Here is a 17,165-nt window from a genome sequence, read left to right on the forward strand (position 1 = left end):
AGCGAATGGACTTTTTTGAGTAGTGAACTGTAGTTTTAATACCAACTGCAGTGGTGTAAGTGATCAGTAATAGAGGTGCAAAGCGCGGCAGATACAGTGGGCCTAATTGTTATAGCAAAAATATGGTCGATAAGTTTCTGCCTCATGTGTCACTCTTGTTGGTACATTAATTAATGATATAAATCCATATGTCAACTTTCATACTTTATGTTCCTTCACAGGAATCGAACCTGGTATAAAATATTGTTTTTTTTTTTAAAACAAACAAAACATCACGCCGTTTCCTCGTAGGGTAAAGCAGAGAGGATAGAACGCCATATCAAATACACATGAGCAACCAAAAATATTAACGAAATAAATACATAAACATGAAAAAACAAAAAAAGGGAAAAACATTTTTAAATGTAAATAAAAGTTTAAGAATTATATTGCGAGAGAAAAAAAGAAATCAGACTCGTTTTATAACCATCAAGCCTAGAACCAAATATATCAGCCTTGTCCTCATACTGATCGCCATATCTGTGGAGCCTAGGGATAGGCGAGTGCATGAGATAGTTGGTCCTAAAACTTGCAGAACAAAAAGGAGATCTGTGGCGGGTATGTCGACCAGACACGGAAACACACCAACTCCAGCAAATCTCGACAGTCAATGAATGAAATGATCACTTTATAAAGTATAATTAGGTCAGTTAGGATTCGTCTATCGGAAAGTTTTAAAAGATTTGCTGAAGATAACAATTGATTATAATTAAGTAAAGCAGCTGGAATATGTAGTTTAAAATTAATATATTTTAGAAATTTCTTCTGGACGCGCTCGAGTGAATCAGAATGTACACGATAATGGGGCGACCAGCGACCAGACTGGAGAAATATATTCTAAACGACTTCTAACCAGGGAGCAATAAAGTGACTTAATTGGTACGATACTTTCAAATTTATTAGTAACCCTACAAATAAATCCCAACATACTCATATTTGATGGACTTGATCGTTCCATATCTTTCTCGACTTTCCTCGTTTTTTTTTTTAAAAGGAAGTATTTGTGATCTTATTATTTACCCAAATATTTCAATTTTGGGGCCATTTTCAACCAGTTGTAAATAACTCACTATTAGAAAATGGAAATCAAGTTGACGTAGAGTAGGGTTCGAACCTCGTACTTCTGATCCGTGTGTCCGCAACACTAGCCACGGGAACATAACCCGATTTTAAAAGGCGATTTAACACTGCAATACTACCCTGGAGTGTAAGACTGAACACCTTAACATTCATTATATATAACATTCGTGATCGTATAATTCACCACTGTAATTAGGCACGCTGGCCTGTTCTGGTGCAAAAATAAATACAAAATTAGGGTGAGTTGATATTTTTTTTTCTGAATTTTGAAATGAGAGGAGCCTAAAAAGTTGCCTTTTAAATTACTCGGAATGCAAACACTATCAAAAAAAATATTCAATACTACTTTGGGCCCTCAACCAGAGCTTAAAGTTTTCAAAAAAGTCGATTTTTTACGCTAAACTGGTTGTCATTTCGTATTTAAGTGAGAAAATTAGCCCAATGAAATTTTATAATGTGCACTAAACCTTATTCAATAAGAATTTAAGAGTTTATATTTAAATGGGGAGTATTGTTTTGGTGGGCGCTCAACGGAATCAGTTTCGCGGAGTGTAAACTTTATCCATTTCGGTGGTTTTAAAACGTGTTCGAATTTGTAATGTGATTAAGTTATATCTTTACTAAAAATATTTTTTTTATCAATATAGATAATTAACAAAATTTTTTCGTTCAATGTGATCTAAAATGCAACTTTTTAGACCTCCTTCACTTTGGTGTCAAAAAAAAAAACAACTTCATACATCATCGGCTCACTCCAACGCACAAGTTGCAAATAGTCTATTTGCTACTAGTTTAGTTGGTCTTCCCAAAAACAGTGATTATGCACAGTGACGGGTTTGTATTTAACCCCCTTATATAGGTGTTTAAACATTGGAAGAATAGTTTATGTTTCTCAGTGTGAAAAGTGGCTATTTAAGTCAGCCTGTGTGATGTGTAAACGCGTTTATTTCCATAATTTTTGTTTCGTGAAAAGGTTCTCCATGTATTTTATGGCAAAATGTCTAAATATTTTGAAAATTTAGTTATTTTTACGCCTTAACAAATGATCTGTCTTCAGCATATCAATTTGAACGATCTGATATGTTTTAAAATAAACATGTTTTAATTATGACACATAATTTATTTATTTTTGTCATCGTGAACTACGATTTTTTTTGAAGGGCATTCTCTTTTCCAGATCTTTTCACTGACTGTATCTATGCTAAGTGTTTACAATTGCGCTCAACAATAGAAGCCGGTGGTTATTAGCATTGAATGGTGCAGTATGAAAGCATTCCGACGACTTATAGTAATAATTATTTGTGAAGTGTTTGTGCAATCAATATTGTGGCTCTCAAAATGGATAAACACTAATGGATTCATTCAGACGACTGTTCACAGGCGTTATGGGGTACTTAGTATTTGTACTCTGTACCTAGTACCTACGTACTACCTCCACGAGCAAAGGGGCCGAATCAGACTTTAGAGATATTGTGTGTATACAAACATTATGTGTACGCCGATGACACGGCACTTGTAATGTCTCACAGGCATTCATCTATTGTGGAAAGTCAATTACAAGAAGACTACAATTCCTTACTTAAATGATCGCATGATATAGGTCTTGTAATAAATGCAAAAATACTAAAATTATGCAGTCAAATCCCCTCGTGTACCAGAACTAAATCAAATTAATAAAGTATCTCATAATTCCAACTGTCTTCATAATGGTATTGTCATATTATGTAACTGTGTAAAAAATTGTGTAGTTAATGAATGAATATATGTATTTAAGCAAAACTATTGAAATATTTTTTTAATATGATAAACACATTACTAAATTATGTAAAATATTAAGGACAGTTATAGGCAGCATGTTTAGGATAAAATATTTTTTTCCAATGTAAACATTAAGACTTTTTTATCAATCATTAGCGGAATAAATGATTAGGTATGGTATGGCCTTTCTTGTAAAAATTCAATCTTTCCAAATCTCGGCTCTTATCAGCTAGAATTGATAAGGGAGAGGTACCCTTTTAAAAAGCAAGGGTGCCTGTCAGTAAATTCTATTCTAAGGCTTAAATTTGTTATTAGATATCGATTTGATAGTAACTACCAGAAAAGGTATAAACATATACATAATACAAGTCTAGCACAACGTGACGGCTTGTCAGTACCGAGGTTTGTAAACGAGTATAGCCAAAAAACACTTTATTATACAATTACTAAACTTTTCAATTAGATTCCTAAGCAGATCTTAAAAGAAAATGGTGACCAAACTTTAAAAAAAAAACCATTAAATGGCTAATATGTAACAAGGCTTTATATTGATTATTATTTCATGTTAACAGTCATGTATATATTTTTTTTTAAATACATTTTGTGTAAAAAATTCATATGCTTTTAATTCTTGAAAGGGGTGTATTACTTTTTAAATTTATATATTTTGTTAAAATTTTTTTACTTGTATTTTTTACTGGCAAATAAATGTTTGTGGCAAGTAGCAAAATTAGCAGTTTACAATAGAGTCCTGGTCCCGACCCTGATGTATAAGCGAAGTATGGACTTGGAAAAACAGGGATGGAAGTAAGCTGAATGCTGTCGAAATGCCATCTCTCAGGCGAATGTGTGGTAAAAATATGTAGGATATATGCACAAATGTTGAGATCCGTACATTATGTAAGGCTGAGATAAGCAGTATCGATAAAATAAAAAAAGGAGCTCTGCGCTGGTTTGGACTTGAAGAGTGAATGGACAGCGAAAGAACGGCTAAGAATATATAGAATGCGAATAGTGATGGATGCAGAAATAGAAGAAGACCGAGAAAGACATGGCATGACCAAATCCAACAAACACTTGAAGATGGACATGTCAAAAGTCGGAATAATCGGTGCGCGTGCATGAAAAATCTACTGTATTACACGATTACTAAAAATGTTATTTTATACTTTTTGCTTCTGAATAAAGGAAAAAACATTTTAAAAAAAACAATAAGAGACGGGTTGTGGTCCTGTGGTATACTAGTTTTACTCACGGATTAGGGTCCAAGGGTTCAAACCCCGCTCTCATCTAGTTCCTAGTTTTCGAGCAAGGTTATTGACGACCAAAAAAATGTTTGAAAAATTTTAATATTTGGGTATTATAAAACGCGTATTTTCTTAAATTATTAATTTCATAAAAATATTTTTTTTTTTATCTGCATTCAATGATGCATAAGGCATTACATTTGAGTTCCACATTAGGATTATTTTTGTTACATGTAAAGTAAGACGACCAGCCTTACGTTTCAGGTTTCAATTTAGGGACATCCAGAACGGGGTGGTCTAAACTCCATTCGATTGCTTTTTTCATGCTCGAAAAGATTTTTGCTCGAAAATAGACATCAACTTAAAAATGCTTGTCGAGGGTGCTGGTTGTATTTCACCAAATAACTATATTCGTCATACGCTTTCATTCAGACAGTTGCTGATTAATTTGACACAGTTAACTGACTTAAAAAAGGGGAAAAAACTACAATGTTTTTACCGGATAACCGTCAAAGCAAAAAAGCTCTTACAACCTTATTTTGAAAAAAACATTTATGTTTTCTTTGTTAAAGGATGGTATTGTTTGAACATCACGATTGTAAAACTCAAATCTTAGCAAATACGGGTTGTGACTTGTGACAATGGCTTAACATTGTAAGAGCTGTCAAACTCATACACATTATAGAGGGGAATTTTATCCGAATGAATGATAGAACATTTATTTACTAAAAAGTTCTTGCAAAATAAACGGAATAATATGATATATTGAGTTTTTCTGCTGACATTTCTTGGTGGAACTGCATTTTAATTTTAATAATAAAAATATTTTATTATTAAAATTATTCCACTTTTATTTATAATTTTATTTTTATATTTTATATTTATATTTTATATTTTTATTTTTTATTTATGTTTTATTTAATTGAAATATAAATTTATAAAAAAAATATATAAATAAAAGTGGAATGAAACAATAAAGTATTTTTATTATTATTATGAATAATATGAATTCTGGTTTTAGGTTCACGAAGCAACAGAAATAAATTTAAACACCTAACATTAAACAATTTTTTTTTTCATTTTGTAACAAACTAGATTTTAAAAAGCAAGTAGTACTACTTGTTTTTTTTAATCTAAGAACACGTTTATTACAAAATGAAATAAAATATTTGTTTAATGTTTAAAACGATTTCTGTTGATTCGTGAACCTTAAACAAGAAGTCGTCTCTTAAACCGTTAAAACTAATAAAATCATAAAATCTCCATCTTGGAATCTATAATTTATCTCATTGGCATGGCAACATGATTACATGAGACCAGACACTGCTTGCCAACCTAATACTGCACACCGCATCTGAGGACATAAGTCTCCTTGGCGGTGCACACATACCCGAAAAAATGCTGGTTGCCGATCGGGAAAAACTGCTTGAAGAAGCTCTCTGTTCTCTGCTCTTGCCCAGAAAGAAGGTAATCCAGAAGTACATAATATGTACTTCATTGGATTGAGAAGAGAGGGAAGTGAATTCTTCACTGACTGGGAGTAAATTGATTGGACATGATCAATTCGCCGAAATGATTACAAAACTTTTTAAAAGCCTTGAAATTCTTTTTAGAAGCCACCAGATCTGTATACCCGACAGGACCTATAACAGGGCCACGGATAGTAGCGAGAAGCTCCATTCAGTAATCATAGAGAAGGGGAAAGGGACAAGACCACAGGATGTGTTCAGAAGATTGATTAGGATATCCTCCGCAGCACGAAGTGGAATCAACAATATTGAAAACAAATAATTTGTCATTTAATTTACCATGACCTGATAAAAACTGCATAGTCCAGTTATCGGGGATAACCCAAGAAGATTTAAAGCGCTGAAAGATTGAAGAAAAAAAAAGAAAGGCAACCTTCCTGAAGGGGAAGATTCCATCGCAATTGCCAAGCATCAAGAAGAGAATTTAAAGACATTTTTAAAATATCCGATTGAGACATTCCTTCAGTTGGAAGTAAACGTACGCTACCAATAACAGATGAGCGCTTTATTTTTAAGTGGAAATTTGCAAATCGTCACTAGACTTCCAGATCTAAACTCCTCCGCAACACAAGAAAAATAAAGAAACATGTATGTTCAAATACATGTAAAAAATGACAGATGAGTCGAAATTTTCCTCTCTAAGAATGTTTGTGTCTTCATATCTGTTTATCTTAATAATATTTAAACTTATAATTAGAAATCAAACACTGATTTGAGTCTACTGAATACTTTATTTTATTTTTACAAATATAAACATATAAAAATAAAACTTCGTGACAATTGTTTCGCCTTATTAGGGCATTTTCAAACGAATGTCAACAAACATTCGTTTGAAAATGCCCTAATAAGGCGAAACAATTGTCACGGAGTTTTATTTTTATATGTTTATATTTGTAAAAATAAAATAAAGTATTCAGTAGACTCAAATCAGTGTTTGATTTCTAATTATAAGTTTAAATATGGAGTTCTACAAAATAAACACCAAATCAATCAATATATTAATAATATTCCTCTTAACGTTCACTAAAAAGCATGTTCACTAATAAGAGTTGATATTTTAAAATGTTGACCATACACACCAGCTGCAATTCTCGCTTGATGAAGTATTATTACCTAGAAGATCCTGCTGCGGAAGCCACCGGCTCAGCTTGACGTTGTGAGGAAGATCAGCCATGACCCTGGCATCGTCTTCCCACTTCCACAGCACCTGATGCGGAAGCCTGCTGAACGTCCTCACGAGTAACTTCCTCAGCTCTTCCGGCATGTTGGATGCCTTCACAGAAGAACCCATCGAGACGAAGATGAAACCGTTGTCTCCGCCTTGATTGATGAAATCTTCCAGCTCCTGAAAATGATTTAAGCCTTTATCATATTTCTTATTCTTAGAGGTGGGGGTCAGTACTATGCAAACTCATGACGTCACAGCAAATTATGAAGATCTATTGTGACGAGTCCCCGTGAATTCGCCCTCCAAGCCCAAGTCTATAAAGGTCTAGGAAGGCGAGAGTTCTCATTTTGCTAAATTTTGCTACAATTAGGCTATTAGGTTGGGGGTGAGCTTCTTATATCCCCAGGTTTAACTAGTGGTCCCCCGAGGATGAGGCTCCTTTTATGATGTAAATCGTCACATTCATGTAGACTGTGTATAGGTGTTTCTTTATCTGCACTGCAGAACCTACATCTAGAAGTTTGGGAAAGGTTTATTCTAGCGAGGTGTTTGTTCGATCTGCAGTGCCCTGGACGGGCTCTAATGATAACACTCATTTGATTTCGGCATAGTTTTATTAGGTCAAAGGCAAATCTTTGTGAGTACCTTTTTCTCAGTTCCTTCGCATGGTACTGACCGGGTATTTTTTTCCAAGGCATTACGCTCTGCTTCCTGGCCTATAACCTAAGCTCATTACGAGAAGCACATTAAGGCAATTCACAGTAGGGCTCATTAGATATAGATAAACATTTATTTTTAAATATTGTACTACTACCAAACAAAATCACAGAAAAAAATATTTAAGTTCTTTCTTTTTTCAATAAACTTTTGTTCAGACGAAACTTTGAAAATTATTTTAATATCAAGAAAATCTGACATTTTCAGTGATCTTTAAACTAACCACCGTCAATTCGGGTAAAATTTTTTTTTAAATGCCTTGTATAACAGCTTACCAAATTTTTTGTTGTAAATGCTATAAAATCATAAAAGTTTTAAATTAACAAAATAAGTCTGGCGATAAACAAATAAAGACTCAAATTTACTGAAGAATTTCGGGCGATAGGTGCCAATCACGAACAGTCCCTTTTTTAAATATATGGAGTTATTAATAAAAATATGAATATGTTAATACAATATTATTTTTTTATAATAACACGTAAAATATTAAACAACATTTGTCCCAGTGAACTATCAACTAAAACTAAATATTATTAAATAATTGTATGTAACCATTTACTGACTTTTATATGTGTACCGGTTTCGAGACGTATCCGTCATTTCGTTAGGACACCAATCAAACTAATATGCAAAACCCACTGTTCACCAAAAATATAAAACCAACATGCTGATTTGAAACCACGTTCCTTTAGAAAGAAACCCTTACATGCACTGTACTGTAACATACAAGAATTAACTCCCATCCATTCTCCAACTTACCGCTGAATATTACCTACCTAATTTTAAGTGCATGTTTGACGTGGTGGTGATTGCATCCCCTTTAACTCTGCATGTAATTTTTCGTGAATACTGTGTATACTTCGGTGAAATCGAAAGTGGAATTGTAATATTGGGATGTTAGTTTAATTGGTGTCTTGACAAAGATACGTACGGGTACGTCTCGAAACCGGTAGACACAGAAAAATCAGTAAGTACACATACAACAATACACATAGAATTTCCCCTGTGCCCGGCCCATTTTTGTGAAGTTTCATGCTTTGTGAAGGGTTTCTTAAAAGTGTCATGATTATGTAAATACTAAGTCAAATCAATTGAAACTCCTCAGATTTATTTGAAATAATTAAATAAGTAATTTTTGTATGATAGTTTTGCCAACATTGGCCTTTATGGAGAGCCACATTGCGCATTGCAATGTTCGCACATATACAGGGCCTCACTCCTTTTTTTGTGCTTTGTATCCCGGATCCGTGTAAACATGTGATTATAATAACCACGCGTTGTGTCCCGGTCCCGTGTTTTTACGTGGTTTACCAGCAGCAAAAAAGTGCTAATAAAAGTCACTAGATGTCAATAAAATGCACTTTTTTAGACAGCTGGTAAACCACGTGAAAACACGGGACCGGGACACAACGCATGGTTATATAATCACGTGTTTACACGGCTCCGGGATACAAAGTGTTAATGCATTATATTTTAATATCAACTCTAATAGTTTATCAACGTGATGGATTTATCGTCGCTTAATGTTTTACAAGTGTTGGATAAAATGCGGTAACTTTATAACGATTAATTCGTTTTTAGATCACTTAAAATGCTGACTTTTTTGTATTGAGTTCAATTAATATTTGCGTTTTAAGTAATACAATCGTAAAAATGAAAAAAAAAAAATCTCACGAAGGAATTAACAGGATCGTTATTTTTCCTATGTAAATAACAATCAAAATTCAAAAGTAAACAAATAAAGTCGGTTTGGTTTGTTCAAATATAAACTGTGAAATTTTTGTTATCCACCCAAGCCAACAATAATATCATAAATCATAAAGGTATTTATTTACCTTATTCAAAGGCTTTGCCGCCTTACAATGGATGCAAGCAATTTCAGCTACGTTCGGCAAATAAGGTCTGGGATAAGTGACTGTATAGTGTCCATTCTGCAGAATGAAACTAACATTCTTCCCCAGATCGTAAACATGAGGGACCTTCGGGCCAAAATGCTTCTTCAAAACATCTTGGAGGAACACATTGACCATTACGCTGTGCATAACGGTGGCTATTATGTGCCATCCGGCATTGATCACTCTGTCGAATAACCCCATCTCATCAGTGAAGGGTCTCGTGAAGAACGGAGTCACGGCATATGGCGCAGGAGTACCGGAGTTGGAGATGGATCCAGTGTAGAAACCGACGGTGTTGATGTAGATGAAGGGAACCTTGAAGTGGTCCACCAGTCCAAGAGCGCATTCAGGAAATGCGCCATCGAGAATGAACAGATCAAACTTCTTTCTGGACTGGAGAAAATCTCGAGTCTCGTGGTCATCTAAAAAGGCGTCGCAAGCCTGGAAAGATAAAAAAAAAGACAATAAATAAGGTTATTAACGAATCTAAAATTAAATTTGATAAGATTTACATAATTCAATCATATCTAGACATTACCAAAATTAAATATGCTCTACAATATAAAAATATTCAAATGATGCCTACCTCTAAGCTGGTATTCTAAATGCTATCTCGTGTATTTACATACAAATTACACGAGAAAAAAAGTTTTCTCGTGCCGCGAGAGCGGTTAAGAAAAGCACCCCAGAACAGGTATTTACTAAACCTAATGAAGATAGACAGTGTTCAAAATGTTTGCTTTTAATTTCATTTTCCTTAATTGTATTTGACATATTTTTCACTGTTTTTCAAATAGAATATATTGTAATGTTTAAATGTATTTTTGATTTTTATATTTAAAGCACTAATTTAGAAATCAAAAGAGAAAATCATAATATTAAAAAATATATATACAATATTTCCTTTAGTCCACTCCTGTCTAGTTTAAAATATCGTATCCATCTCACTTCACACTTCCCTTCATTAAAATAACAAAATGACAACAACACTTGACTTATTAGCTCATTAATATGTATTAACAATGTAATATTTAGTTATCAGTGTAAAAATAAAATAGGATGGAATTCATTAGTTAAGTATACCTTGATAAAGAAGCTTGTGTAGCTTTGAAACCGGCCGGTAGAAAGAAAAGTGGTTAAAAACAAAGTTGTTTAATATGAGTTTTGTTAACATTGACTTCAAATTTATGTTTGATTGCCGATATGAAATAATAATGTGCTGTTCCTTGATCAGCACGGCACAAACTATGGCTTGCATGCACCAATATCCCGAATGTGTCGCATTGTAAACTCAAGACAAGATCTGCACTTTTTTGGTGTAAGTCTTTCTAGATTTCAACAATTATTCAGATAGACCAGATTATTTTTTTTTTCCTGGCTTTAATTTTTATTTTATATTTTATTTAAATTTTACCTGTATGTATTATAAAAATATGTGTTTGCCATTGTGGAATGCACTGAATAAGTCCGTAAATAAAGAAATACACAAATAGCATTATTTACTATAATAAACGCCGATTTTCGGTATTGAAATAAAAACGGTTTTTTTTCAACAGAGGTGAAGCTGTTAAAAAATTGGTATTTTTAATTTTGAAAATTTCTCTCAAACAGTCAAAAAAGTTAGTATATAATACTGAACACAAATATGATAGAACTACTTCTAGCAATTTGTTCATATTATTATTCCTTTTCGGCGGCTCAACAACTCCGTTTATATTACTTGCTTAATACAGTGAAAAATCTCTTCATCTGTATTTTACCTCATGAGGGTATCTAAGTATCTGTTGGGCAGACACCGCTTCCTCTCCCTTGAGTCTCGCTCCCACCAGATCCCAGTTAGTGTAGTTCCTCACGTAGAAGACCAGACCAGCTGGAGTGATCTCCTCGAGTCCTGGAAGGTGAAAGTCAGCGGGGAAGGGACTCGCGAACGTCACATTATGATTCCTGAAAGAAAAAAATACGTTTGTAAATTTAATTGATTTTAAATTAGTTACATTGATAACATTACAGAGTATCAAATTCATTATCTATTCTCATATATTCAATTAATTAAATGATTTTATAATTCATTATTAAATCATTCAGTCAACTTCATAGTCAACTATTCACAAACTGCTGATACAAGCGGATGTAAAAATCGCTGAGAAACACGGATTTTGTATTCGACTTCAAAATCTCATTAGGAATTAAAATAAACACTGGACAAAATATGATTAATGATAAATCCAAGTGATCACATCCTCAGTTACATAAAGTTACAATATATGCAGTTCATACAGTGATTTCCATCATGTAGTCTGGTTCAGTGTTCAGTGCTCATTGATATCAAGTATTACGTTTACGCAATTACTCTCTCCAGTACACTATTTATTATCAACCCTCAACATCGTAGGAGCTCCCGTTCATCCACATGCATTCAATCCTACAAATATAATAAGCATATTTTAAATATTTAACTACAAACAAAAGATAAAATCCTGCACAGCAAGTAAAATTATAGTCAAAAGTAGCCAGGCCCTGATTACAATGGGACGTTAACAATCTTCAATGTCCTTTTATAAGGAAAAATTAAATTTAATGGACGAAATATAATAATAGTAAATAGGCCCGAGGGTATATAGCCTTATCCCAGATTCGTGGAAATGTGGTGGGATTGCCAGGCTGAGGAAGGTGTTGACTGCATTGTTAATCCATATTGGTCGGAGGGAGTCAGAGAAATTGTTGTCCGATGTAGAAGGACGTAAGCTGGTTTCTTGTTTTACTAGTAATGACTTAGTACTTAGGATATAGAGATTTTGGTATTATTTATGTTTTCTCTGGATATTTATTGTTTACTTTTAAGACTGAAAAAGCACACATAATGATAAAACTGTAATTACTTTTTAATATTATTATAAAATACATAATTTACTGCCTTAGAACGGGGAAGCTATTCCTAGTTAGGCAGTTAAGATGAATCAACAACAAAAATAAAAAAATATAAATGTTTACTTTTACTACTAAATTAATTTGTTGTATAAATAATTACTAAAAAATAATTATTTATACAATAAAATTAAAATAAATAAATAATAAAATAAAAGTTATATATATGTATATTCCATATAACACTTGTCCTCAGAAACCGGGCTCTTTAAAGACCTTGGCTTTTAGGACGAGAACCTTCTCACTTACGAGGACCCGTCACAATAATGATAAAGTTTAGCTCTACGGAAAGTTGGATATAAAAATGTTTTTCTACGAGACATAAAAAAATATTTTTTTAAACCGAACCGCTTTGCATGACGTCATTAGTTCTTCCGAATCAAGCAATGATAATAAAGTTGGGGTCTTAGAGTTATAACCTAATGGATTCGCTCATACAAAGAAAAAACATTATATGATTATTGAACACGAAGCTAGCTACATAATTACAGCAATACAAATAGCCTTAGGTACTTCAGTTAATAATTGCAAACGCTAGCCGAAAAGTACCACATCTGGAACACACATGCAAAAAATCAACTGGTTATGAAACATTTGATGTTTAAAACTGAAAATTCCTGGGCTTTTAGTTTAATAGTCTCTTAACAAATAAAATAAAAACACTGAACTTCCTCATTCTAGGTCGCAGTGACGTCAGGAGCTTATTTAACACTGGCCCTCATGAATGTGCTGTTTAAAAGTGAGTTTGTATCTCTCGGTAATATAAATAATTGCAGAAATGAATAGTTTCTGTATTATTTACAATTAATTTAGAAATGTTCTTTTAGAATGAGATTTGATTTGGTGTCAAGATTTCCACTTAATACCAAAGAATTTTCGACAATAATGGCTGTGCATATTTTCTAATATTTGCTCAAATTTCACTCAGTTCTAAACAAATAAACTATTGTATTCGTAAGTACTAATGTTCCACGGAGATCTAATATACTGTGTATTATATTCTGTCAACTTATTTTCTATTTGCAGTCAAAGAAAATAATGATGACATCCATAATTATGTTATCAATTAGCACTTTGAGCACCGGCCAAATACACATAGAATTGACCCTGTGCCGGCCCAATTTTGTGAAATTTCATGCTTTGTGAAGGGGTTCTTAAAAGTGTTATAATTACAAAAATACTTAGTTAAATTAATTGAAACTTCTGAGATTTATTTAAAATAAATAAGTAACTTTTGTATGACGGTTTTTCCAACATTGGCCTTTATGGAGAGCCACATTGCGCATTGCAATGTTCGCACATATACAGGGCCTCACTCCTTTTTTGTGTTTTGTATCCCAGAGCCGTGTAAATACGTGATTATAATAACCATGAGTTGTGTCCCGGTCCCGTGTTTTCACGTGGTTTACCAGCAGCGAAAAAGTACTAATAAAAGTTGATGGATGTCAATAAAATACACTTTTTTAAACAGCTGGTAATACAACAGAGATAAGGAAAATTTTAGAGAACCTTCTCTATGACCTGTCATTGGATGGTTTATGTGGCCACGTTACACACTGTTTAACATTACACACGTATAAGAAGTATGAAAAATTAAAAAAATGTTTTCAGGTGTTGCCTGGTAGGTGAAATGATTCAGTCAGATGAATCTCACCCACATGATAAAGGTTTTAGCTCCTTTACTTCACAAAAGTCAACAGATGGAAGAGTTGAGGAAATGGGAAGGTTTAAACATAGACAGAATGATGAATGTATTGCAGCGTGTAAAGTGGCCACTTTGGCCTCGTAGTGCGGTGGTCAGCGCGCTATCCTGCCATGCAAGAGGTCTCCGGTATGACTCATAGATGATGTGAGACACTAGAATATTACACAGTACCTGGACTGGCACCTGAAGCGTACTGCCACGACTACGACTGATCGTCTTTTCTTCATGTAATAAAAATGATCAAGATACGCCGCGATCGATGTATCAATGCAGTGCCCTATGCACCATTAGGCGTGGAAAGGGAATAAAAAAAGAAAAATAAGAAAATGGCCACTTAAGCCCGATGACAGGTCATAAACCATGTAAATGCCTAGACTTCCATATTCCTTCTTAAAACGTTTTTCCTTTCTGTTGCAACAAATTTAGATCTTAATAACTCCATAGGGAGGAAATTCAGTCCGTTTACAAATATTTAGACACACTCAAAGAATAGTCGTATTTTTGCATAGCGATAGTTGGAGGACCGGCAATTGATACAGGTTACTTTTTATCCCAAAAAAAGACGTCATTGATTTTTTTCATTTTTCAACGACAAAAATAATTGATTAACTCATTTCTCCCTAATATCACGTGGGCGAAGTAGCAGGTAAAAGCAAAAACGCACTACAGCGGCGCGAACCGACAAAATTTTGTATGAAGTACCGTGTACTGTAGCGCAGCTACGGTACAATTAGTTGTATACAAAACAGTGCAAAGAGTATTTCGTGTAACCGCGACGCGCCGTGCTGCGCCGTCTCGCCCTAATGCGTGTTGACCTTACAAGCTAGGAGAATATATATGCATGTGAAATTATATTAACGAATACCTACAAATGTTATGTTTGTTGAATTAATAAATTTATAAAAACTTTTACATACATATGTAAAGTTTAATACGTAAATCACATTTAACGTGTATTACGTATAAATTAGTAATTCTTAATACCTTGTGTTATATAATAGAACTAGCGGACCCGACAGACGTTGTCCTGCCCGAACATTGGCTTGCCTGCCATTAGCTGGTTCAGCAAACGTTATTTCCATATTCAATTTTTCTATAAACTATATACTAAGTGACATTTGACATTTCAATCTTTTCGTTTCGTCATTGTGCGATTTGCTGTTGCTCAAAGCAAAACCAAAAAAAATGTGCAATACCTCGTTATCCTCCGCCGATTGGCTTAAGCCCGGTTATGTGATCGTTAGTAATAGTAAAACATCTGTAGAATAGAAAAATGAGTTGTTTCATCTATAGTAACTAAAGGTGGATAGTAAAACTCTTTGACGTTCGTTAAAAATTCAACCCGCCAATGCTGGCGAGTAAAACGTTAATAGTAGAATAATGAAAATGGTGTCATTTTTTGACGTTTACCGGTTATCTTTATTTACTCACGTTTCTCAGTATTGTTTTATTTCCGAATACTGAATGGACTATGCTTATCAATGCTTAAGCAATCTAAATCGGAGAGTTCGTTCAACGATGACTTATTTTACTTAATCGTCAAAAAACGAAAACATTTTGACGGTATTTTTCCACCAAACCTCGGCCGTTCAATTTCGTGGCAGTCAAATTTATTTTTGTTTTTTTTAAATTTGTTTTATTTTTAAAGTTCAAAGTTCATTAATTAAATAACTCTTGTTAAATCACCCTTTACTCTGCTGTGACAATCAATGTTTCCTCGAGTACAATAACATTTTAGAGAAATTAAAAATAGTTTTTTTTTTATTTATTAATTATCTAACATTTGTTAACACAAATGTTTTTTGATTATATTTTTCGCGATCTGACATTACGCGGCGACTTCGCGCACGCGTGTGATGAAAGTGGGTCAAAGTGGGGGATTTTTTAGACACAGTCCGATGTATTCAAATATGATTGGCGGCCTCCGTGGTGTAGCGGTCAAGACGCTTGACTCGCACACGGAAGGTTCCGGGTTCGATTCCCGGTGAGAACACAAAAATTAAATGCAATTTTTCTCAAGCCTGGGTGGGTGTTGTGTGATGTAATTCACCACTGTTATTGGGCCTCCTGGCCTGTTGTGGTGCAAAAAAATAAAATAATAATAATAATAAAAAATAATTATAATAATAATGATTATACGCTCCTTCTGGACTATTCTTAATTCTTTGATTGTATCATGCTTACATTGTAATATTTCAGAACTTGTTGGATTACCGTATTTTTGTTGTCTTTTAATTTTTCTTATCATTTTTGTTTTCAAATAAGATATGAAAATATTGTTGATGTTTTTTGGTTTGGATTATATGGAATTGTCAAAATTTTTTATTATTTTAAGATTCTGTTGACCGAAGTTATTATTTGATTGCGTTTTAATATGCCATTTTGTCACGTAATTTAATTTGTTCGCCTTTTTAAGATTTGCAAAGTCACATTCTACAGTGTAACAAAGTGTAAAAAATTAATAAAACATAATATTCCATTTTTGAGATTTGGAATAAAAAAAACAGTGGTTATACTTCACTCAAGTAAAAACGCGGGTAAAACAACGCATTGATAGTAGAACGATTGTTAAACCGAATTTGTTAATAAATTAAACTATAGTAAAACTCAACTTCTTGGGTTATCCCCGATCACTGGACTACGCAGTTTTTATCAGGTCATGGTAAATTTAATCAAAAAATATTTGTTTTTAATATTGTTGACTCCCCTTCGTGCTGCTGCGGATATCCTAACCAATCTTCTGAACACATCCTGTGGTCTTGTCCCTTTCCCCTTCTCTATGATTACCGAATGGAGCTTCTCGCTACTATCCGTGGCCCTGTTATAGGTCCTGTCGGGTTTACAGATCTGGTGGCTTCTAAAAAGAATTTCAAGGCTTTTAAAAAGTTTTGTAATCATTTCGGCGAATTGATCATGTCCAATCAATTTACTCCCAGTCAGTGAAGAATTCACTTCCCTCTCTTCTCAATCCAATGAAGTACATATTATGCACTTCTGGATTACTTTCTTTCAGCACAAAAATGCTAAGGCTACCAGATTTCAGAGAACTTTTTCAGGCAGCTTTTCTCGTTTGACAACGAGCAAATTTTCCGTGTATGTGGG

At 33.6% G+C, this 17,165-nt stretch overlaps 1 protein-coding gene across 1 annotated transcript in view; it reads right to left on the reverse strand.

The window, feature by feature from the left end:
* The window catches only part of Ugt50B3 (UDP-glycosyltransferase family 50 member B3), a 40,235-nt gene that overhangs the window by 5,567 nt on the left and 17,503 nt on the right, over positions 1–17,165 (reverse strand). The window contains exons 2-4 of the mRNA XM_088231136.1: positions 11,194–11,377; positions 9,374–9,874; positions 6,767–6,998 (exon numbers count right to left, since the gene is read on the reverse strand). Coding sequence (XP_088087262.1) covers positions 6,767–6,998; positions 9,374–9,874; positions 11,194–11,377 — 917 coding nt within the window. The remainder of the gene's footprint in view (positions 1–6,766; positions 6,999–9,373; positions 9,875–11,193; positions 11,378–17,165) is intronic.

The sequence above is a fragment of the Micrasema longulum genome, unplaced genomic scaffold (assembly GCF_059751315.1).
Source record: "Micrasema longulum isolate JH-2025_06_02 unplaced genomic scaffold, ASM5975131v1 h1tg000853l, whole genome shotgun sequence".
NCBI classification, from domain to species: Eukaryota; Metazoa; Arthropoda; class Insecta; order Trichoptera; family Brachycentridae; genus Micrasema; species Micrasema longulum.